This window comes from Silene latifolia, chromosome 7 (genome assembly GCF_048544455.1).
Source record: "Silene latifolia isolate original U9 population chromosome 7, ASM4854445v1, whole genome shotgun sequence".
Lineage (NCBI taxonomy): Eukaryota > Viridiplantae > Streptophyta > Magnoliopsida > Caryophyllales > Caryophyllaceae > Silene > Silene latifolia.
Window position 1 is genome coordinate 108,058,495 of NC_133532.1, and position 25,557 is coordinate 108,084,051.

The 25,557-nt window shown below is 37.6% G+C and overlaps 2 protein-coding genes across 3 annotated transcripts; one reads left to right on the forward strand and one right to left on the reverse strand.

Annotated features, from left to right (window-relative positions):
• The first annotated feature begins 1,901 nt into the window (after nucleotides 1–1,901).
• Nucleotides 1,902–10,019, forward strand: LOC141592499 (3-oxoacyl-[acyl-carrier-protein] synthase II, chloroplastic). 2 transcript variants are annotated; one of them, XM_074413201.1, is made up of 14 exons: nucleotides 1,902–2,631; nucleotides 4,704–4,909; nucleotides 5,011–5,214; nucleotides 5,552–5,662; nucleotides 5,765–5,860; nucleotides 5,963–6,008; nucleotides 6,086–6,165; nucleotides 6,661–6,729; nucleotides 6,819–6,903; nucleotides 7,447–7,601; nucleotides 7,893–7,973; nucleotides 8,256–8,315; nucleotides 8,708–8,873; nucleotides 9,589–10,019. In XM_074413201.1, the coding sequence occupies exons 1-13, from the start codon at nucleotides 2,193–2,195 to the stop codon at nucleotides 8,822–8,824; spliced, it is 1,749 nt and encodes a 582-aa protein (XP_074269302.1). In that variant the 5' UTR covers nucleotides 1,902–2,192; the 3' UTR covers nucleotides 8,825–8,873; nucleotides 9,589–10,019. The 2 variants fall into 2 exon arrangements, with proteins under 2 accessions (XP_074269302.1, XP_074269301.1); XM_074413200.1 differs by having other exon boundaries at nucleotides 1,972–2,631; nucleotides 8,705–8,873; nucleotides 9,589–9,726.
• A 902-nt stretch (nucleotides 10,020–10,921) lies between these two features.
• On the reverse strand, nucleotides 10,922–24,977 carry LOC141592498 (uncharacterized). The gene is made up of 18 exons (XM_074413199.1): nucleotides 24,211–24,977; nucleotides 22,827–23,340; nucleotides 22,470–22,730; nucleotides 22,282–22,373; nucleotides 21,462–21,668; nucleotides 20,575–20,979; nucleotides 19,335–19,495; nucleotides 19,009–19,102; nucleotides 18,873–18,929; nucleotides 16,998–17,132; nucleotides 16,817–16,888; nucleotides 15,359–15,472; nucleotides 13,803–13,964; nucleotides 13,585–13,713; nucleotides 13,032–13,133; nucleotides 12,862–12,938; nucleotides 12,224–12,349; nucleotides 10,922–11,719 (listed from the first exon to the last, which is right to left on the reverse strand). The coding sequence occupies exons 1-18, from the start codon at nucleotides 24,727–24,729 to the stop codon at nucleotides 11,152–11,154; spliced, it is 3,795 nt and encodes a 1,264-aa protein (XP_074269300.1). The 5' UTR covers nucleotides 24,730–24,977; the 3' UTR covers nucleotides 10,922–11,151.
• Between the last annotated feature and the right edge of the window lie 580 nt (nucleotides 24,978–25,557).

A 25,557-nucleotide genomic window follows, 5' to 3' on the forward strand; every position in this document is an offset into this window, starting at 1 on the left:
GACTACATAATTGCATCGACTAAGCAAACAAAAAAGAAAACGGCATAAAAGAGACACAGAGAGGTCCACTCATGTCGTAAAAAAGACGAGCCTCAAATGACCAAGTCAGTTAGAAGGGTTAGATTAAACCAGAGAACGGGCTAAAAGAGATACATAGATATTTAACATTAGGTTGAACCCAAGGTGAGGTAGACCACTAGGACTCTTCGAACGATCACGCCTAAGTCCTAACCTTATGCCTGAGGTGAGACTTCAAACAATAGGTCTGCCTCTCAACCATCCTCTTCACGGAGTTGTGGTAAGCCAAGGAAACTTTCAGCTCGGAGATGACGGGAACCCTTCGGAGAATCACGCCTTAACATATGCTTAAGGAGTAAATTCATGCCATCCGATGTCCTATAAACATTTCCTCTAAAATTTATTTTCTTTACTCTTATTATTTATAATATTAGACCATTATTTTTCGGTGTTGCTCTTTCACATACGCCTTTTACTCTTTCACATACTTTTTTTCATAAAATTTCCATACTCTACCCTTTTCCTAAATCTAAACAAACTAGGTTTTTTATATACCATTCTCCCTAAAATTAAAACCTAATCTTCTAAAACTTGAGCAACGCTGCCAACATCGATGCTGAGACTAAGATTATGAGGGTCGGCAGCAAGCCAATGCTCAAATCTATGCTAAGAAGAAGGATCCAGAGGGAATCATTGTTGGATTATTATTGATTTACTGTCATATTATCAGTAGGACTCACATGCACCATTTTACCAATGAGAGAAATACCATGGGAGTCTAGATTCCATGTAAATTATCGAGATTGAAGCATCTCTTGAAAATGATGGCTTAATGCCGTGATGCTCGTCTTTGTCAATGGTTTAGAATTCAAGATGAAAGGTAAAATGTAGCCGGATTCGGAATCGCAGTATGAAAATTAATCGAATTTGAGTAAATAATAATAATAATAATAATAATAATAATAATAATAAGGGATATTCTCTCGTGTACCCCCGAACTTTTTCGTTTTCTATGGTGTACCCTCGTTTTTTGCAAAAAAAACTTTGACCGACAATAATTCTCTGTTACGAGTTCAGAAAACGGTAATTTTTTTTTCAAACCAATTATCTCGTCAAGGCCTTCAATTTGAAAAAAAAAATTCACCGCTTTTTGAACTCGTAGCCGGTAGTTATGGTTGGTCAAACATTTTTTAACGAATAAACTTTGACCGACCATAATTCGCGACTACAAGTTGAGACGTCGGTGATTTTTTTTTCAAACGGAAGACCTCTTAAAGACAGTCAATTTGGAAAAAAAGTTTATCGTATTCTGAACTTGTAGCCAAGAGTTATTGACGGTCAAAGTTTTTTTGCATGAAAAGAAGGGTATATCATAGAAAATAAAAAAGCTGAGAGGTACACGAGAGAATATCCCTAATAATAATAATAATGGTGGCGGTGGTAGTCGGTGGTGGGCTGGGGAAGGAGGGTTGTGCGGTGGTAGCCGGACTCAGAATCGCAGGGGGATGAGAGGGGAGTGCGGCAGTCGCAGGGGGAAGGGAGACCGGTGCGGGATGGCTGGCCGAGGTCGGAGCAGGGACTGGTGTCGGCTGGAGTGGCGGGGAGTGGGGAGTGCGGCCGGCGAGATGGTGGTTAATGGAGGTGTGTGGTGGTTAATGGAGATGGGTGGGGGTGATTTAATGGTGAAGGGGACTAGGGAAGGGAGAAAAATAATTGATTGGGGAAAAGGATGAAGAAATGACAAGGTAACCTTGTAAATTACGTATGTGAAAGAGTAAAAAGCGTATGTGAAAAAGCAATACCCTTATTTTTTCTAAAAAAAATTGATATAGTGTTATCTTTTCAAGTCTCTTGATTATGATTTTATTATTGAGATTGAATCTAGTCACACGACTCACAACCACTCTTTTTTTTTTCCCATTCATTAATACCCACTTCTCCATTTCATCAAATGCCCGTTCATTTACACACACACCCTAATTCCATCACCATTCACCACCCTCATTTTTCCAGCATTTGCATAATTTTCTCCGACGCAATTAAATATCAACTTTACTGTATCACTCCTATTATAATAATATAAAAGTTTCAAACTTTCTTCATTTTTTCCATCTGGGTATACTCTTTACTGCATAAAGTTCCAAACTTTGTTGATTTTCTTTGGTGGGTCTTTAATGGCGACGTACACGGTGGCGTCTCCACTGTGCACGTGGTTTGTTGCTGCGTGCATTTGTAGTTCTACTAACACTAGTAACAACAACAACAACAATGGTGGAAAACACAGACATTCTTCTTCTTCTTCAAGCTTTCCAAGAAGTAAGAAGAAAAGAAGTTATTCTTCTTCATCAATGGAGTTTAAATGTAATAGTACTAGAAATGGCGTTTCTTCCATAAATGGTGGATCTTCTAGTATACATGGGTTGATGAGTTCTTGTTTAGCATTTGAGCCTTGTAATGAATTCTACAATAATCGTAATTGTAATCATAATGATCATAATAATGATAATGCTGTTTTGGGATTCTTGGGTGATTACGGTTTTTCATCTTTTTTTGGATCCAAATTTGGTCATATCTCCCGTAAGCACAGGCGGAGTAATCGAGCTCTTCATTCAGGTACTTTATTTTATTATTTTAATCACTATATTTATATTTATATTTATTAATTAATTGATTACTTTAATCTTTGTTCTGTACTATGTTTCTGTCATTTGTGCGCGTGGTGTCTTAGGTATACAGTTATTATGAACTTATGATGTGCGGAGTATGTTTTTTCTTATTTGGATGACGAGGGAATCTGTAGCCGCTATCTTGTTTACTGGGAGCGCACCGGGTAATGATGTATTGAGATGGGGTTTCGTTAGATTCTATGTTTGTGTATATTAAAAGGAATTTAAGATGAAGATGTGTGTGTTGGTTGAGTATAGTGATATTATAATTTGACATAAACGTATGTCATAGATTTTGCTAAAGTTGGTGAAACGTGAGTGATTCTATGTGACTGAGAACTTTGTTTCATGCAATTTGTGTGAGGGGGATGTTTTTGTTATCCTGAATTAAGTTGTTTTGTCATCCATGAACATTAACATGGTTGGTAACGTGCTTACGATGGGATTTAGGCTGTCGTATTTCTCTTTCTTGCATCAACCTTTTCTTCCGTAAAACAGTCACTATGATTATCAGAAGTTTAGTGTGTGAATCGACTGCGTTTGTGGAGGGTATATGTAACTATTAAAGTGTAGGTTATAACTTATTAAATTTGTACGATAGCGATTATTGCAGGGACTTCCTGTTCTTGACTGAACTTTATCAGTGAGCCAATTTAAGGATGGTAGGGGCAGAAGTAAATGGTATCTGTTGGGCTTCATGGTCCCATGTATATACTGTTTACATTTGCCATGTATCTTAGTAGTCTGTCTTTGATTCATGCCTGTGACATTATCATGTGTATTTTATGAAGATAGAGGATGATAAATAGCATCTGTCCAGCCTGCGTGAAGAAATTATTCATTCAAACATAATGTACAGCCAAGGGTCCTGTTTGCTGACAGTGACCGACACAGGGGGTACCAACAACAACAGTATTAACCCAGTGCCTCAAAAGCTCTTGCCCTAGCGGACATACGCAACCTTACCCTTAGTGTTTAAATCACAGATAGGCTGGTTCCAGATGACGCTTTGTGCAAATTGTGTTGCAATTTGCATTGATTGTTGATTACTTCACAATATGAAGTACATACCATTTAGTGAGCCATTTTACTTTATTCCGTATATTCCAAAATTAAAGAATAGTAAAGTTTTGACTCTAGGGGCAGCATGCATTATTACTTATGTCTCATTCGAGAGCAAGTCTTCTCAGTAATTGTGATTGCCTTTTATTCAACCCCTTTAGACTATCTTGGATCCTCTAAGGGCCTGTCTTGTGGCATGCATACTACATTAGGACATCATTAGACCTGTCAATGGTAGAAATGGTTTTAGTATTTGTGGTGTTGTCATTCTTGGTTGGACGACACGTTGATTCTGGTTTAGACTTTGTATCCACCTCTAGTAAGCTGCTTGCGTGTTATGGAGCAGTTGTGCAAAACAATTATTTCTTTTATAATGCAACTGTTTGTGGAGTCGCCTGTTGTTCACTTTTAGGATGCATGAATATGCCCTTTCTAGACTGTGCTAGCATGTGTTATTTTTTCTTGGCTCTGAGGTGTTTTTTTATTTTTAATTTTCAATAGAACCAAAGACACTTTTTTTTTTTTTTTTTTTTTTTTTGGGTTTTGGATAATGATTGAATGATGGAAAATGACTCACTTAAGTGGCTGTGTTTCTTTTTATTGTGAAGTAGTAGTCATTCAATGGAATTGTCACCATATTTTATTTCGGTCATCCGAAGCTGCCTTGTGTTGTTAACACAAGGGTTACGCTGCGATGATGCATACATCTGACCCCTTCTCCCCGCCATTTCAGTCCATTGTGCCATTTCGTACTTCTAATTCACGAGTCAGGACTCACATGTGTGATTCAGTCACTGAGCCTTACAAGCTACCTGAGCTCACAATCAGATTACCTTATAATTTGTATTTATCACATCTGATATCATATTTTCTATTGGTATGCTATTTGACGACAAAACAATAGTAATGCGTGGCTGCAATCTCTGGGCCTGTTCATAGTATACTCCTGCTTTTCAGGTGGAGCGATGGCTGTGGCAGTTGAGCCATCAATGGAAGCCGCAACAAAAAATAAGCCCGTGACAAAGCAAAGGCGTGTTGTTGTGACAGGAATGGGTGTGGTGAGCCCGTTAGGACATGAAATTGATGTCTTCTACAATAACTTGCTTGAGGGTGTCAGTGGCATTAGTGAGATAGAGAGTTTTGATTGTGCCTCCTTTCCTACAGTAAGTCACTTTAGCAACTTTTTCCTTGGTTTGCTCCTTAGTTTTCTGTTTTGATCCTTTGATTTCTCATATCTTTTTGTCTCTTTTACATGTATGAGTAGAGAATTGCTGGAGAAATCAAGTCTTTTTCAACTGAAGGATGGGTTGCACCTAAACTTTCAAAAAGAATGGATAAGTTCATGTTGTATATGCTGACTGCGGGGAAGAAAGCTCTGGCAGACGGTGGAATTACGGAGGATATGAATAATGAATTAGATAAGGCAAAATGTGGAGTTCTTATTGGGTCTGGAATGGGTGGAATGAAGGTATGAAATCTTCATTTTCACTTCTTCTTGTTGACAATGAAAGGAAGTATCTAGCCATACTGAATATTCATTATTATCTAACTGGATTTTAGAGTCCAAACCCTCGTGTCTGGCTTTGCTGCCTTCCTTTCTCTCTCTTGTATAAATGGATATATAAAATGAGATAAATATGTAAATAAAAATATTTGATGACCAAGGGAAGAATATTCAGTTGGTTTAGTTTTGGTCTCATACTCTCATGAGATTTGTGTGAATCTTCTTGCTTCATAAGTAATTTCTAGTCATGCTTCTGTTGCCGAGATAATATTTCACTTTGGCTCATGTTATAATCGAGCAGGTTTTCTACGATGCAATAGAATGTCTTAATATTTCATATAGGAAGATGAACCCCTTTTGTGTACCTTTTGCGACAACAAATATGGGATCCGCCATGCTTGCAATAGACTTGGTGAGTCACCCTTCATTATGTGTTTAATAGTTAATACCTAGGAGCTGATTTTGTAATGTGTGTATTATATTTGATTATTTGCTCAATTCTTTTTAACAACAGGGGTGGATGGGGCCGAATTATTCTATCTCAGCTGCTTGTGCTACAAGCAACTTCTGTATCTTGAATGCTGCAAACCACATAATTAGAGGGGAAGCTGTAAGTGCAACTTCATTTTTTGGACGTGGGAACACAGTTCATTTGTTTTTATATCTTTTATAGAACTAATATCTCCCAAATAATCCTTCTGAGAAAATGCAGGATTTAATGCTTTGTGGTGGCTCAGATTCAGCAATAATACCAATCGGTACATATATTGACCTTTCCGATTTCGTATACTTGGCCAGTACTACATATTCGTTGTTAACCAACAGTTTCAAACAGGGTTGGGCGGGTTTGTGGCCTGCAAGGCGCTTTCACAGAGGAACAGTGACCCCACCAGAGCTTCACGTCCCTGGGATGCTGTATGATTCACAGTCTGAACATTTTGTGTTTTCCTGTGAATTGTGTTACTTTTCGCAAAGTGCTATTTATGTCCAAAGTTTATTGTTCCCATTTGACTTTGTTGGTCAATCGTTGTCAACTGTGACCATTAATGCTCTTCTGTAGAGCTATAATGACACTTTGTCATGTTTGAGCTATAAAAAAAGTAACAGGTTGTAACTATTGTTTTTGAGAATATACCGGTTGAATTCGAGATCATTTGACCACTATAGTCAAATGTAGACAATATAAATGAGAGGAAGAAGGTGATTAGCATTTCACGGTGCACTGCCCGCGCACTTTTCCATATATTCCTGCTCTTCTACAACACCACCCAAGTGTCTCACAAACCTAATAAAATAAACTATAGTAATTTTGAAAAATTCATTGTAAATATTTCAATGGACAAATTCTACGCTTGCTAGTGGGTATGAGGATGTTTAACATGACCTTTATGTGGTTTCGTGGTCAAACAGAATCGTGATGGATTTGTTATGGGAGAAGGAGCCGGGGTTCTGCTACTGGAAGAATTAGATCATGCTCTGGTACTAAGTGCTTGACACTTTTTTTTGTGGAGTAATTAATCAATAGTACATGTGTGTTATTTTATCACCAATGCATATTGATGCTGCAGGAAAGAGGTGCAGATATTTATGCAGAATTTTTGGGTGGAAGTTTCACTTGCGATGCGTATCACATGACAGAGCCTCACCCACAAGGTACTTTACAGAGTTTTTATCGTCAGCAGACATCTTTCATTATCATATGTGATCCCAAATTACTTCTGCAATATATTTTGTCTCTTACATGTCATGAAGTAATGAGGAGGATATCTTCTGCCTGGTTTTGATATGAGAAGAGGGAATTCTTTATTTGACTTTAGCTTTTTTATTTTTATTTTTATTTTTTTGGCAAGAAAAGATTTTTCATTATTCAAATATCATGAAAGTACAGACATCAATGTTTACACCAATCTCAAAGAACCGGATAAATATGCAAATATGGGAAGAGCATGACAGAAAACTGTATGCACGCCTTTGTAGTTAACTTTCGCTAATTATTTTGTACAAAGTTTGAATCAAATGATGACTCTGGCATATTCTTTACTTCTTTCAATGTGAGAAGTGTGAAGATACAGTCCTGTGCATTACAAACTGCATTAACTATTATGATTTTAACATTTCAGCTGCTTTGTGTGTAATCACCTATTTGAAAATTTCAAATTAATTCAAACTATTTTTCATTGTATCATCCGAGAAAAGGGGTTGGAGTTGCTCTCTGCATTGAGAAAGCTTTAGCTGATGCTGGTCTTGCCAAAGAAGATATAAACTATGTGAATGCACATGCGACATCAACACCAATGGGAGATCTAAAGGAGTATCAAGCTTTGGTCCGCTGTTTAGGTGATAATCCCGAGGTATCGACATTTGTTTCACAATGTTCTTTTCATCTAACTATACGTGGTCTCTAAGACGAACTTTAACCATATCTTTTTGCACTTAAATATTACGAGAGTACGTATTTTTGTGAAAGATTATTTTGACAACAAATAATATACATATTTTAGTACTATCAAATTATAGATTTATTTTACACATTTACAGTCGAAGTTTAAAAATTATGACCTCAAAAAGTCGGACCGTAAGAACACTGTAAAACAGAAGTAGCAATATCTTCTTTGAATCTAATTAAGTTTTCTGGTATACAGTTGAAGATAAACTCTGGAAAATCCATGACTGGTCACCTTATTGGAGCAGCTGGTGGTATTGAGGCTGTTGCAACTGTACAGGTTAAGTTGGAAAACTGATTTGAATAGATTAAGTAAAATTAACTAATTATTTAGTGGACTATAAAAACTCATTGGCGCCATGCATGAGGGATTGAGGGAATGTGGTTGTTCGATTTAGTCTTCAACATTCCCTTTTGGCTAATTACTATTGTTTGATTGGGGCTAAAGGTGATCTAAGTTCCTAGTGGCATTCACATTCCAATTTCTATTGAAATTCCATTTAAAAGAACCTTAAAGGACAGCAATCACCAACACCTCTCTGTTGTGCTGGTTTTTATGCAGGCAATACGGACAGGATGGCTGCATCCAAACATCAACCTTGAAAATCCTGACGAAGGCGTGGTATGTGGTTTTGTTCTTGTGCTTTTGCTTTTTTGTAGTGCTATTTCTGTAATCTGTAGTGAAGGCTTCAGTTTTTTTTTTTTCTTGTCGTCTTGAATGCATATAAATGGATGATTCTAGAGGGATTTAAGATAGTGATTTTTTTTTTTCCTGTAGTGCACGATGTTAGCATGCTTTAGCACGTTTTCTATTGTACTCTGACTCATGCTATCGTTCTGTGTTAATACCCTTCGGTTTATCTAGAAACAGTTTTTGTTTTGTTTCCTTATTTTTTATTTTTTTCTTTCAACTAATGTGGAGATGCATTGGTTTGGAGCAACTTTTGTCAATGAAATGAGTGATTTTGTTCTGTGAGATCTGAATATCCATCCAACTTGAAACAATCAAAGCAGGATACTAGCTTACTGGTCGGCCCAAAGAAAGAAAGATTTAATGTGAAGGCAGCTTTATCCAATTCATTTGGGTTTGGTGGTCAGAACTCTTCAATCATTTTTGCTCCATACAAGTAGTTCATTTATCCTCCTAGAACCTCGCTCTAGAACAATGCTAGATTGTCAGGTTTGAAGCTTTTCTCTTCTGTCATTTGATTTTATCTTTGGTTTTGTAAATTCTTGTTGGCGAGACTTTCTGATATAAAACAGCGAGGAATAAGATAGAAATTATAGCTCTGTTATTTAGCAGCCACAAATTCTGTTTAACAGTCTTTCTTCGGCGAACTGTTTACTAAAAGCGAGTGCCCTGGTAAGAGCAACCTTCTAAGGGATACTGGTTGATGTTGCATTTGTTCCTTCTCAGCGCCTGTGTTGCTCAAACTCGTTTAGAAGTATCATATACGGGTGCCTCATGTGTGTCCATGTGCAGATTACCTTTTTAGACACCGGCATTACGTTTGTGAATTAAGGCAAAACTGGTGACCTGTACCTAAAAAAAAATAACCTGAATTCACCCGATCAGATCCAACTCAAATTGACCCACAAAAAAAAAACACTGGACCACAACTCGCGTAAACGAAATAACATGGATTGATATACCCATATTGATCCGAACGACTCGTTTGCCATGTATACTTGAAAGGAATTGTCCAATTGTCATCCACTCATTCGTAAGTCCAAATGTTGACTGTCGGACTTGTGTATGCTGAGGTAATGTGAAGAGTCCAAGTAACATAGGCTTGACACTGCCGTAAGAGTTGGATCATTTTTCATTGTGGGGGTTTTGGCGGAAACGAGTTTATGTCATTCACCAACTGAAATGGCATTTGTGCTTTATACAGGGTGGATGTTCATGGCTTGCTATATCTTACAATTACAAGGGCAAAGGCCTCGAGGCGTACGGCAATAGCGAATTATTTTGTATTTGATCTGAATATGAAAGCGGTCTTTGAGACGAAGAAAGCTGGGTTGAAAAGCACCTCTCGTCTGGAGTTTATACGTTCAACTGCTGTATCATGGCCCAGCCCAGTTTCTACATCGAATACTTGTTTCATGGATGTAGAAGATGTGTAATAGAGACCTGTTTTTTTTTTTTTTTTTTTTTTTTTTTTTTTTTTGCAAGTTATCATTGCCTTATTCTAAGAATAGAATTCTCAGAATTAGTTCATTTGTTGAATCCTGAAATTTTATTATTGATACTCAGTGTGCAACTGCACTCACAATCTCTTCCCTTTTAAAGGGTTAAAGATATTGGAAGTTCCTTCACGAGTCATTCCTCTACTGTTTTAGGCAATTTTATTCCTAAAATTCTTTTAAGCAAAATCCTTGTTAAAAAATGAAGGATTTTGACCCAGTTTTTTCTTCCTCATGTCCCGCTTCGTTAATGTTGCACAGAAGTTGATATCAACAAATGGGTACTAGGGATGGCACGCCCCAGCCTATGTCCCATTTTAGCACGACACAAGTTTGATATGACCCAACACAATGCAGCGCATCGGAACAGTGCCTGCGCCGAAGCCACAAATAAGATTATATAACCAGTTGTACAATAACTTTGTACAACCAACGTACGCCTATCTGAGCTAATATGTATTTTTTTTTCAGGTTGTCTCATTAAAGACGGACACTATCCGTCACAAGGGCAAGTGGGGTGCTCCATTTAACTCCCACTTGATTTGCCACTTGCATATTGTGAGAGGAACACTATCCGTCTTCAGCTTGTGACGGATAAGATCTGTCTTAAATGAGAATTTGTGGTTTTGTTTGAACTTTTCCATTTTTTATTTTTCTTATGATCAAGTGTGTAAACTCATAAACTTTACAATAAAACTCATTCTTTAAAACAAAACTCGTAAAGTTTGTTATAACTCAGATTCTGCACAATGGTTGTATAGTTCATGAACTAGGCCAAAGCTTGAGAAAGAACGCGCCTAGTCCATGCACGGCAAAACCCATCTGGGCACAGCACATTTGGACATGTCCGAAATACAAACAAATAAGATTAAACTGAAGGGATTGTTAGGGCATGTTCAAACACGGCTCCTTTCCGATTTCCCTAACACTCCACAGCCTACCTTCCACCTCTACAAGGAAGCAACTGTCGTCTCACAACCTATACCCAAATGACTGCAAACAGTCTTCTGCAATGATTCAATTCCACACATTAAAAGATGATACACCTTCAAAGTCCAAACTCTGCCATTGATTACAGTACACAGAAGGTAAAAAAGTTTCTTCAAAACAACAGAAGGCATTGTATACCAAAAAGATGGGTTTACATTTGACTGAAATTTCGTCACTTCAGTTTACAAAGGGGAAACCATGTATTCTATATTTCAAAAACCTACAAAAGAATAAATACCAGACATCTACGACATAACTTCACACTCCCACCCATCAGGCCATCATCTCTTCTTGTGTACTTTCTTTGACTTGCTGCCCTTGACAGCAAGTGCATTTGCGACACTTTTCCCTTCAAGCCTCTTTGTCAACTTAACAACACTAGCCATTCCCCTCCTTGCGGAAGCCCTATGCTCTGGTCTCCGACTCAACATTTTCCGGTCTAGTGGCCAGTATGCATATGGCTCAAGTTTTCCCTTCTTTTTCAAATCCCCACGTGCTTTCTTACTTGCATATTCCTTTCCTGTGTAAGCCCATCCAGACTCCGATGTCTTTCTCCGCTTTTGACCTTTGTTAGATTTCTTAGAGACAAAGCTGGCAACTTCACTTCTTTCATCATCATCAGAGTCATGATCAGAAGATTGCATGTTCTTTAGCTTTCCTTCATCGGGAATAATAAGTTTCCCGTCTTCATCAATCTCCAACTCATCATCGGAATCGTGTTTCCTTTTCAGATGGCCCCCTGATCGAAGAGCGAGCCTTGTCTTCCGCTGGTCAAGAAGATCAAGGGGTTCGTCCTCTATCTGGTGAAGGAAGTCCTCTGATAGGGTTTTTCCTGATTTTGTAGTTTTCCTGGACATACAAGTTATCAGACATATAGTTTAGTTCAGTACACAATACGTCAATACACTTTGAAATCCAAGTATTTTTTAGATTACTTTATTTGAAATGTGCAATCTATACACCATGTTCCCAGTTTACTTTGAGTCTGTGATAAAACTTTCAATATCAAAGTGGAACCACTCCCAATTTTTACTATAAATGAGCTAAATGGGGCCAAATACTAGATTCTATTCCATACACAATTCTCATTTCTCATTATGGGTCATCCGAAAACAAAATCCATGCGTTGTTAAAACCAGTGTTACATAGGTTTATTTTGTACATTGGACACCCCCTTACTCGCCATTGAATATTTTTCCTTTATAACAACATTTTTAACTCATGTAAATTGGGGAACATTTTGTATATTACCCTCCGCCACAGAGACCGTGGACTTCTTGTCGAATAAAGCAGACACTTTCGAAATAAGAGATATCAGAGACTGCAGCATAGAGTTCTAAAACACAGACTAACCTTAAAGAAGATGCATTTGATTTCACTTTTGAAGACAACATGCTCCGCCGACCAACTGATGTATCAGCATTGCTTGTTTCTTCACCAAAGTCTGAGAATATTTTTGTGTGACCCCATTCACTTCGCCTACAGAGGACAAAATTATATACGTGTAAATATCGGAGCAAATATATCTTCCAATTTGTTTTACTAGCCATGCCCGCACATAAAATGTGACTTCAAACACTCGCCAAAAGTTCCTCAACAAGTACTTAATTTGTCAAGGACACCCGGATATTCCTTCCCAGATAGAGTTTTTGTAGATTGACTGTTGCAGTCTTGCAGATGGGGGACAAGTGGACTATGGATCTAGGTCGGAGAATATTTCTGGGGTCAGTTTTACTCCAGATCTAGATCTGTAAAAATAGGCAACTTTTCACAAATTTAGTTGGATTAGTTAGACATTGAACTGACAAATCCTAATATGGTTTAAGAATTTTAGGACCCATGGAAATGTTAACGGATGCAGCAGGATCCGGTATGGTTTCATCCCATTGGCGTCTCTAGTTGCAGTGGTGTATAAAGAGTAACTATGTCTTGGAAGAGATTCAAATTCAATTCACGATCAGATCAAAGAAACACTGACTACCAAAAATTACCTAGATGTAGTTGCCTTTGACAGATAAGATCCTGTCTCAGAACTGGCTGCAAATTTCTTCTCTCTTCGCTCCTTTATCTGAGTATAATCAACAAGCAAATACGGGAAAATACATAAACAGAGTCATTTATACACGGAAATAGACACTATCAATAAAATAATTCATCACACCTTGCGAATGTTAGTAAGGAGCTTCATGTGTTCTTCAGGCATCACAGCCTTCACAGCATCAAGGCCGCACTTCTTCACAAGCATTTCCAGCAGATGTTTAACCTAGCAATAAATCAAGGACAGACTTTAGAACTCAAAGATGAATTCTATAGATTTGCGGAGGCTAGTGCAAATCAAGATTCTCTTATATATGCAGGGAACATCAAAGTCCCAACTTCAGAGCTTAAAAATGAATTGTAAGAACGCTCTTATCAGCAAAACCAGTCAATCCCATACCACACAAACAGGTAAAACAATTTCAAATCCTTGATTTGTCTTATAATGCTTGAAATGCTTAATTACCAACAAAATTGAGCATTTACTCCAAACATTAAAAAAAAACTCTTAAAAAAAGGTCCAAGAGAAAAATTAAGATTTTTCTGTACTCCTACGAGAAAATTGAAACAATTAAGGATGGCTTTAAAGACAACCAGAAATAAAACCAACAAACTGTCGGGAGAAGTAAATAACTTCAATGGAAACATAAAGCAACTTTAGTATTTAGGATACAGACCTTAGCTTTGAAATGGTTCTTTGTCTCACATGGCCACTTTAGCAGGCCTTCAACCATGACATTTAGATGATTATGCAGGTTCTCAGATTGTGATTTTGCAACCAAAACCTTCAGTAGACCCAAATTAGCCTAAAAAAAAATGGTCAATCACAATCCTTCAATTAAGTTTAAAAGTTAATAATCAAACTTCATGATTGACCAATCGAACGGAGACATACTTTTATGATCTCCTTGTTCTTCCTTTGAAGTAGAAGAAATGAAAGGGGCAGCACTTGGTAAGCAGCAGATAGAAGATCAGAAAACTCATAAGTCAAGCGAGCTAAGCCTTTTACAGCAGCACTAATCATATGTGGAGTTTCACCAACAAGGCATCCAGCAACCTGCAACAAAATGATTCAAATGGCCAAATTCACACAATAAATTCGATCAACATTATATAAATCAAACTGCTTCATAAGGTATAATAAATTATTCATGATGCTATGTATAATACTATATAGTATATGGGGACATGTAACTGATGGGCCCAAGTCCCCAACCCTCCACAGTCCACACCATTCTAAAAACAAAATGAAATTGATCATGGTTGCAGAATCGATTCCGACATCACGGTATTGGGATGCAATGTAACGGATTGCACATTTGCAACCAATGCAGACGTAGCGTCTAAGCTGTTTACCAAAAGTGTTAACACTCCCGTTTTCATTTCAATTATGCAATCTCAAATTTAAGTAGATTTTTCATGCTAATAATCTACTCTATCTTTCTAATGAACTTGTTTCACAAATACACACGATTTCGGAAATGTGTCCGCTCTCCCACATTTTAAAAATGCATAAATGAAGTTGCAAAAAGATATCGTTTAAGTAGTCAGTATTTTTAAGTATGTTGTCAGGGCCCAATTATCAAACTCTCTGGCCTACAACCGGTGTCACGAAACATAATGCAAACGGCCGAGTACACAAATGACAGTGTATTTACCCATCATTTCTTCTTTAAAAAAAAGGTTGTATAGATAAAATCGCTAAAAAATACATTGTTACAAATTAAAAAGTAATGACTGAACATTTTTGAGTATGATGTCGGTTTGTTACTGTCCAAATTTCATTCAAACGCTCGGTCAGGTAACGGGTAGTAACATAACCATGCTTAAGACCAAGATGGTTCACTTTCTACAGAAGACGCCGTGAAATATCAAAGATTTATTCTTGAGATAAATATTCTTAGGTATGTGGTGATGTGGTCATGGCCATAATATGGGTGTCCTTTGATCATGCATCATATAGGGGTAAATAACATAATAGAAACTAAGAGTCATTTGATAACAGCCATATAATTAGTGGACGAGTTTTAATAGCTGTTCAAGAGCACGTGAATTGCAAAAAAAGTTATATATGTAGTACTATCTTACAAAACCTACATTACTTTCAAGTTTCAACATTACCCTTTTGTATCGCGTATCAAACATTCTGAAACAACACTTCATTTAAGACCAAATAAAAAGAGCAGGTCGGTGCACGATGGCGTCCCCACAAGGTGAGGGTCCGGAGAATGGGGTGTGGTTGTTTGGGTACAATTTCCCTTCAAATCTTTCCTATGGTGGAGGGATTTTGATTAAGCTTGGAGGGGAGGGAAAAGGGATCCTTCCAAATTCCTCTCCCTCCATTTCCCTCCTACCCCATTTCCCATCCATACAGAAGATTTTGTATCCGTCACCCTTCCCCTCTAAAACCACCCATCCAAATCAAGCCCTTAAGGAAAGGAAAAAACATACCATATCAAAGAACTGATGTAATCTACCCTTCTTTCCACTGATGTCCTCATCTTCAAATGCACGGCCAATTTGGACCAATACATCATAAGCTCTATTACGGGTTTTCTTGTTTGCCTGCAAGAATAACGATGCAGGAGCACATCAAATAACTTCAATGAAGACCCAGCCACACAAGGCACAGCTTATGTAGTATAATAAATAATAACACAACAAATGGCAAGGATGGACATTTGAGAAACCGAAACAAGGAAACCATAATCTCAGAAAGGGTTAGCTTCTTAAAAATGTGTGATATTGTTCATAAATTGAGGAGAAAAACATAAGCCTAAACATGATTGTAATTTGATTCATGACACTAAAATGAGAAATTCTAAGCTATTTAAGACTTCACATAAAGCTGCTACTGAACAATTCAATCCACCGTTGAGGCAAATATTACTGTCATAGGATAACATTGATTTGCAAAAAATTCTGCAGTCTACGAGAACTTCGGGACGAACTTCAACTGCCTTGAACCTCTTACAAGAAGAGTGATATACACAGCAACATTAAATACATTAACCATTAACCTATATACAAACCTGATTGTCAATGACAGCAAAATAAACAGCCATCACTTGGTAAAAATGAATAAGTATCACACGGAGAAGTTTTGGCAAATATGAACTCTCATTACAGCAGGCCCACTCCTTTCCACTATGAGCCGGGCATTCAACTTGTGTCTATTATCTATCCGCCTCATTACTGACGCTATAAGAAGGAAATGACCTCCATCCATTGAAGTAGACTCCAAACTAAAACGACTTATATAATATCACCATCAACTCATCAAGAGCTTATAAATCTCTATTCTAAACAGTACCCACAAGAGCTTATAAATTTTATCTCTCCCACCAAGCTCTATTCTACATTTCTAAATAGTACGGAGTGCTTAACAACGCATGCTGAATAATAAATAAACAAGCTGTGAGTGAATGAAAGCTATGAAAAACATTCTAGTAATATGACGTACGTACGGAGGTACAAGACTACTGATGAATATCCGCATGTAATTTCCTGTTATGATATCCAATAATACACTTTGATCTATTATAAAGATTTATGAATCTCATGCCCCACAATGGATAAAAAGGATTGATAGGGTGAACTTTGAATGTAACAACTGTTCCAACCAGCACCATGCAAAACTACATTAAGTAACAGGGCCTTAGATCTAAACCTCCCCATCACCTAAAAATAAAGGATCGCCTATAAACAGTAGAATACTATGTAAGAACTTCATTAATCACAATGTCACAAAATTACTAGAAGACAATTTCCTCTCATAAAAATGTAAAGCACAAAAATATATCGAAATAAGAAGTACAAAACTATTCGGGATTTACTTGAAGGCTGATATTACGTGTACTAAAACTCTAAAAGCAATTACTGATTATCAATTTGAATAATAATGCATACCTCCTTCAGAGCAAGTATGATTTCTGTCAAGAATGAACTGATGATCTCAACTCTTTTCAATTCTGTTTCATCCTTCAGGTAAAAAGCAAGGATACGATAATTTAACACTTTTACATATAATTATACAATCAATTATTTCATGGGATCTACAGGAGTTTATAAAGAGTAAATAAGCAAATACCTTCGCTTTGTACACGATAAGATGATATAAACAGTCAAGTCTGTGACGCTTGGCTGAAAAATGACATGATGGCAGCACTTCAATCATCAGATTGACCAAATCTCCATGCCATTTTGCAATAAACCAATCTGAGTTCTGGCAACAAGGCATAAATTATATGAAAAGCTTATCAAAATTGTGATGACAAAAATATCTTAAATTTCTACTGTAGGCTGTGACAAACAAATGCGTAGCTCTTTTTTACAACGCTAGAAAAAGAACATGGTACTAAATCCACAGTTCCACACTCTACAGTGACACCTTAGTTTGAAGAGGCGCAAGGCGCACTTATGCGCTAAGAGGTTGAGGCGATGAAGCGCAAGGCGCAAGGTGAAGGGGCGCGCCTTTTAGACGCGAGGCGCCTTATTTTTTCAGCTTAATATTATTTCCCGAATAAAATTTTGGGCAACAATACTCCTTTGAGGAGTTTTCAAGTTGTCTAACATCTAAAGGAGTAAAGTTTTGGAATAATGGTATAAAGAAAAGGCATATCTAAAAATGTAGACATGCTAATGAACCTCGCTAAGTGAGCCTTGTCTAAAAGGCGAACCTAAAGTGCACCAAGGTGTTTTGGATGGTGCCTCATCCAAGGCGTGCCTTAGGCGCACTCGAGGGGCGCCTTTTCAAATCTGGATTGAGACGCCGCGTGACTAAAGTTTTGTAAGCTGTGGCTGCATTCTGGGGTGATATTGGCCACATTTACTTTTCAACCACTGATTCTGTAATTGGATACAACTATACAAGTAAAATTTTTAAGGCACCAAACATAGCCATAGCTATTTTCACTTAAATAGGCTTTACCCACTTAAATGTTGTCTTAGGAGAGAAGATATAAAAATCAAAAAATAAAAACACCTAGCAGGTACTGCCTCCATTTTACAAAGATTTTCTTCAATTTCGGGTATTTTCTCTATGATCTTCCTCTTTCTTTTTTGACAAAAAATACGCGGCTAATATTACCCCCGTCTCTTATCCCCCACACCCTTCATAAATAAAAACACATGTTCCTCTTCTCTAAATAGTGTGCCCAAAAGTAACAAGAAGATCTTAGTGAAATAGAGGGAATAACGTCTAACAAATATCAATAGAAGGACAGCTTCTTATCGAACTTAATATGTACTAAATATGAGGTTAGATGTGGGACCATTGCGGCCTTACAAATAAAAAGAGAGACAACAAAGAAGTTATTCTCAATTCATGATTTACGAGTAATGAGTAGCTTGTGAAACCAGTCATAGGCTAATAGCTTTTAAAAGGCATAAGCCCTGCTACGGCAATTGGCCAGTGGAGATGAGTAGATGATGAGCAAGGCTCAAGGTCAAGCCGCACGCCTCATGCACATAAGATGCACTAATTTTGCAAAGAAAATTGTCTATTCGAAATAAAGGTCGTGTGCAACTAACAGCAGTTTCTTAATTTTAAATTGGATTAACAAGTTAAAAAAAAAAGTAAGATTAATGCATAGAAAAGGGCATAAAAGAACAGAAGAAAAATATAAAAGAAATTGCATGAAGTGCCTAATGCAGAAGGCGCACAAGAGACACACAAGGTGTTCTGGACTTCTGGCTACTGCCTCACCAAGCATTGAGCATAAGCATATTTGCATCATGCTTTTGAAGGTAATAATCTAGTAAAATGTGAGTCATATATTAAGTGAGCACGAACATAAGAAAATGAAAAATAAAAAGGTGGAGCAGTGGATATCCATATATGGACACATAGTATTACAAATATCTTTTGAAGTAGAAGCATAATTTATTGATATCATATTTCACAAAGAAAATATGCCAATAGGATGCAATGCATATGAAATTGAAAGTAAGAGATTAAAGGCACCTTGAGAACCATTGAAAGTACTTTGTATGCTTTCTTTTGGATTGAGCCATCCACATCCTGAGAGTCATCCAGGCATTACTCAAAATTAGTAATCTAAAAGAGCATCTTTTAAATTTAAAGCTCAGAAATGACAAACCTTTAATGCTGGTTTCATTGCACAATACAACAGTTCTGTCTGCGAAATTTCCAAACCAGGCAAAAGCGAAACTGCCAAATCAAAAAGCTGTGCTCTGCAATAAAAAGGATGAAAAGATTAACACTTATCAACACTCTTATAAGGCAGCTGGCGCACACAGAAAATATAATTGAATTTCTAACTAAAGACTACAAAACTACCCCCATCCTTAATGTATACTCCCTAGAATCCTAGATGAATGCACACTAGAACGAATGGGGAATTATTTCATTGAAAATTTTGAAGTACACTTCCAAGACTTAACACTAGCAGGCAATGCACCACACCTTTGATGAGAAAGTGAGTTATTGTCAATCTGCATTGAAGATTTAGAGTTCTCCATTCTACCAACATCTTGAGTGACTTTTAAGAGCTTCGTCATGGTTTCCATAAAGAATACTGAGACACGTTGCTTGTCCGCTATTGAAGCGAATACGCCAAGTGTAGCCTGCAAAAATAACAAAACCAATGTAAGCTTCATGAAATATACATGTGTGCGCTGTGGCAATATAAGCAGACATGAAGCAGCTGTAATGGCTACAGTTATCGATAAAGGTACCAAGAACACCAGTCCACACGTTTTTATATGATAACCAGAACCGATAAAGATGTTTTGATCGGAACGGAGGGAATCGGGTGTGTAGGTGCGGGAGAAAAAGAGGAGAACCTAGGAATCCCACACTGTACTTAACAGCAGATCTCCAAATTGAATGAAATCAAACCTAGAAAATGGATGAAATGATTAAGCAGTGAAAACGGAGAAAAAGAATGATGTATACCTTCCAAAATATGAATCAAGCGTAGCTTGAATACACTGTGTGTGTGTAGAGAGAGAGTGTTGGGTGTGTGGACCAAGAACAAAAATAGAGAGCAAAAACAAAAACAAAGATGATAGGCAGATGACTAATGTGGAACAAAGAACTGCAACCCCGATTCCAAACTCCCCTCCAACCAAAGGCAATAAAAATATTCAGACTGGTACTACACAAGGCTGTGTTCAAAGGGAACACGATGCCTATAGACGGCACGGATAAATGGGAGACAACAGACAACTCTACATAAGAGGATATCAGTTTAGCAATGAATCTTTATCCTCAGATCAAAGCCTCCAAACAAGCTCTCACTCCGAGTGTGGTAAAAGGGGTAGGGCATAATAAGCTAAATTGCAATAACAGAGAGACAAACATTATTCCAACGTTGGTTTCCTTATTCGCTCAAACCCGGCGAACTGCGAACCTATTCACACGTATTTCGTATATTTGTATTATGACATTCGGTTAAAATACATGTATAACCGTGTAAAAAGTGTGTTTTCTATGTGCCTGTTGCATATTTGTATCAGGGCATACTATAAATTAAGCCCTACCATGGATCCAACTGACCATTAACTGAAAACAGAAGTGTGGCACTCATTAACATAAAAAAATTATTTGAAAGTCATCTTCACGGTTCACACAGATCAGAACACTAATTATTCAGAATATGTTGTTTCACTGCTTGTCCAAGGAGAAGAGTACATATTCTTACCAGCAAACTTCCGCCGGGATCTTTTGAGGACTTCTGATAAACTTCAGATAGAGCTGAAAAAGGGTCCAGAGCAGAGTCCCCTAACACCGCTAAATTAGCAGTAGCCACCTCTTTGCTGTAACGGCTGATAGCTCTTTCGGAGGAAATAGTAGGTCTACCTCTCTGCAAATAACTAGTTCCTTCTAAAACACACTTGTTTTGTTGAATAAGGATTTGCAAACTAGAGCATATGATGCCATGAAGATCAGATTCTCCAACTCGGGCAATGTGTAGCAATTTCTTCAGAAAATTTAAGCTTTTGGAAGTATCGGATGAATAATTGCAAAAGGCAGGCAATAACGACCAGATATGATATATCACTGAATCCACGACTCTTGACAACTGGATTCTTCCCTCCAGTTTAAGCTGACAAAATTATTGAACTTGTTAGTGACAAAAGGCTGAAGAAGTAGAGCACTTACTAGTGGCGAGACAGATTTTGAGGTTCCGTGGCAAAAAGTTAGATTGAATTTTTTTTTCTTTGTCGGTGGTGGTGTGGGGGCACTGCGGGTGTTAAAAAAATTAAAGAACTCCCTCCATTCTTTGGAATAGCAACATTTTCCTTATTTGGCCTATTCATGGAATTGCAACATTTCTACTTGGGTCTTATTTTTCTGAATAAAATTATACCACTTTATTGTGTGAGACACTGAGACTCACCTCCTTCTCACAATTCCTAATAGTCGTGCCAAAAGTAAATGTTGCAATTCCAAAGAATTGGAGGAAGCAACAAAAAAGGTGATAATTTAAACCAAAAACATCATATTTATTTTCACTTGGGGCGGATCCCCTGCTAACCCCTTCTTGCCCTGCCATAGAAGCTTTTACTGGAAGCAGTGATAACCTACCTTCTGGGATTTCTGTTTAAGATGTTCAACTTCAACCAACAAAGACTCATCATAGAAACCCAAACGGGCACCAACTGTATACTGCTTTAAAATTGGAAAAAGCCAATCATTGATCTCAGATATATCAGCTTGCAATTTTAAAGGAAGAATGCTCAAGAATAATTCAGGCCCCATTGCCCCTAATGCTGATCCAATACATTCTTGCAACTGCAAATGAGACCAAGCACATATGTTATAGATTTGCAAAAGAAAGAAACGAGCAGCTTCAGAACACCAACAAACTAACAAAATAAATATGAGAGCCCATATAAAGTAAACTAATATATGATAGCATGTTATACACCACACTCCTGGAAGGGCAATTAATTAATGCAAATCATCTTATTACAGAAACTTTAATGATGCAGTCCTATTTGATGAGGATGGCATATTACTATCAACTATTTTACTAAAGTTATCAAAAATAAATATATTACTGAAGCCTACAGCGGCACCACAAAGGCACAAATAACAGAAACAATGAACCACAATATGATTTGGGAGTATGTTTCCCACTGCATACAAGCAAGACCACTGTTGATAGACCACAACCTGTTAAGTATGCCACCAACCACCATACTTCATCTTAATGAGCCAATGATACTTTGATAAACAATGACAAATTATAAAAATTGAAACAACAATAGCAAGGCAAGCTATTTCATAGACCCTGATTGTATTCAGTACCTCAGCATACTTCATTTGATTTAACCAATGAGATTTTAACCAAAAAAAAGAACTGAGAACTGATAAAACAACAATAAAAGAATAGCAAGGCAACCTGTTTTCTCTCGGCAAAATTCTCGCCACTTTCCTTTTCAATGTTTGCCAAGTTCTCAAGGGTTCCCTTCATTAAGAGACAAGAGGAATCACCTACAAAAGATAATGTGAGCTACCATAGTAATTAAAAGGAACCAAAAAAATATGGGAAGTGTTGCAACAGTTTGGACGCAAGGAGGTTCAAATTACCTAATTTGTCAAACATTACGGCCACCACTTGAAATGCCATGTCCCATTCATCACGATATCGGTTGTCAATCAAACTCCCAATAGTAGCACACAGTTTCTCAATGACGGATGGTACAGATTTCTTGTTATTGAGGTCTGAAGTAGTTTTTATTCGATTAACCCCTTCTTTAATTAGATCTTCATCTATACAAGTCTGTATAAGATTCTTCATTGCCTCAGTAGCAGCAAGTTTCGCCCCTTCAAACCCAGATCCAAAAGCATCTGCCATGAAAAAATACAAGTGAGCAAATGGTGACTATGGAGGACTCGAAATACTGTATTTTTCATATTTGGAAAGATCGAGAAAGCCAAAAAAACCTTGCAAGGAATTAAGGATAACTGGAAGCTTATTAACGCAGATTTCCCTATTGAGATTGTGAACCTTCGTCATCCCAACATCCAATAGACGAGCTGTAAATGTCAGGCCATCAGCAGATGTCTCATCTACTGGGTTCGATACTGCCAATAAGCTTAAAACATCGACCAACACTTCAGGATTAACTTCCACAGTAGGGTGAAGACAAAGGATATTCAAACTGTCTGAAATACGCCTTGTAACAAGCGGCTTACGCAATCCCAAAAGAGTTTTGTAATGCTTTAAAATACAAGTTTTATTTTTCATGGATAGATAAGGCAGACAGTCTTTTAGGGCTTCAAGAACGTGCAGGATTTCCTGGGCTCCTTTCTCAGCAGGGGCGCCTTTTGATGATCCAGTAAAAAGTAGTAATTTTTCTAACATGTTAGTAAATCCTTCACTTGCTGAGGGCAGAAATGGTGAACCCTGAAAGCTCTGTAAGACATCTCGAATACATGTATGTGATTGCTTCCTCACCTACAAAGAAGCAAACAATCAAATGTCTAGCACTCTAGCCAAATAACATTTATAATAAGCATATCCAAGAAGGTATAAATTCACCAACGCTCATCTCATTCAAACCAAAGTTCAAGATAGTTTGCAAGTCACCATAGGAACAAGAACAACACATAACACATATTGGCAATAAGACTTCAAAAACAGATGTGAAACCAGTACATAGTTTATTAACAAGGTGCCCCGGGGTGAATGAAAACCTACTTCAACTCTAGAAGGAGAGCATGATTTTCTCATCAACAAGGTCATATCCACACCTACATCAGACCATGAACACAAGTATGATATACTTGCCAAATTAGGGGCATCAAACTCGACATGACCTCGACAGAAGTATACTGTCAGATTTTCAAGTGCTAAAGCAGAAACGCGAACATACTCTGTACCCAATCCACAGTCGATAAGAACCAACTCTTTCAGCCGTGAACAACCAACACAAAACCTTTTAACGGACTCGGCGTCCAAGAATGTTACTTTGATGAGTTTAAGAAACCTGAGGCTTGGCAAGGAGACGAAGCTAGGGACTTTCAAGTCCACTTTGTGTCTAACCGAGTGAATTTCTAGTGACACCAAAGTTTGAGAACTGAGGATACAGTTAGGCAAAGAGATTTGTTGGTAAAAAATGTACAGATCTAGATGCCGAACTCCCTTCAGTATTGCAGCACTAATCCACAAAAGGAGATGTGAACTAGCATATTCGCACTCGCGTTTAAGTTTCAAACAGAACTTCTGAATTATGTTACTGATAGCATAGACTTCAAAAATAGTTTGCAAGTCACCATCAGGTATTTTAATAAAGTAAACAAATAATTGAGACGGAAAATAATATACCTTGGGATTACTATCAGTAACATAATTAAGAAGAAAGGCATAATAATTGGCAACATCATCCCAACAACAAGATTCCCTCCTAATCAACAACAATTGACAAAAACACTTCAACCCAGCAACAACCCCATTCTCGGAAACCCGACCGCCGCGTAAAACCCTATCAACCAACTCCAAAAACTCCGTCTTCTTCTTACTCGAAATCCCCGACGATATCGTCGGAAGAACGAGGGACAACAAAACGACAAGCGCATCGAGTGAAGGTGTCGACGAAGTGGGGTCTAGTACGAGGTTGCGTAGAGATGAATAGATGGCGCCGAAGTAGGCGATGTTGGACAGTGACACGTGGCGGTCTGTAAGTTCCTGAGAGATTTCTCCGATGATTTTGCAGATGTGTTGGTGGAATTCGTTTGATGAAGAAGTTGGTGTGAATTTGTTGAGGATTGAAATGCAGAAATCATTGTCGGGTTCGTGATTGTAAGGTTGATTGGTTTCAAGACCTTCCATGGTAGTGACCTCCATTGTTGAAGGTTGGAATTTCTGGAGAATATTGCGGCTTTGAGAGTAGGGTTTTACATGGGGGTTTTGATTGTGGTTTTAGAAGCGTAGGCGATCATTGCAAATTGAGTCGATCTACCGTCACACGGGTCGGGCGGGTGAAACGGATCCGGTTAAAATAGGGCGCTGTTAAATCCGCGGGCCAAATGATATTTCTTCCAAAGTTCCACCGAGGCTGAGACACTGACTGTTTTACCTGCCATCATGACTCTTTTCAGGGGTCGTTTGGTTCACTACTTAGGAATGGAATGGATTGGAATGAGAAATCATAGGAGTATGGGGTTCCAATTCCATACCTTCCAAAACATGTTTGGTTCATTAGAAAAATAAACATGAAGAAATGGAGTTTGAATCCAATCCATGAGGAGGTGGGTATGGGATTCCAAGGGGTTGGGGTGGAATGAGAATCCATCAGGATTCTAACTCCATTCCAAAACACCCCAACCAAACACTAGAATTACTAAAATCTATTCCATTCCATTCCAAACCTCCCAACCAAACACCCCCTCATATTTTTTTTTCTTTTTTCCTTTATACTCTGAGTATGTCACACGAGACACGACTCGCATTGTGGGAATTTTTGTAGCCTTCACAATTTGTGATTTCTTATATCACTTCTCATTTGCAAAAAAATATCCGTCATAAGTTTGTAATATATCAAATAAATTTCATATGGATAGATAAAGATAAGTTATTTCTCATTTCCTAAACACTCATAATTCTAACTTATTTACCAATGTGACTGATATTTTACATGTCTTAAGTTTGTGATATATATATTTGTCGTAAGGG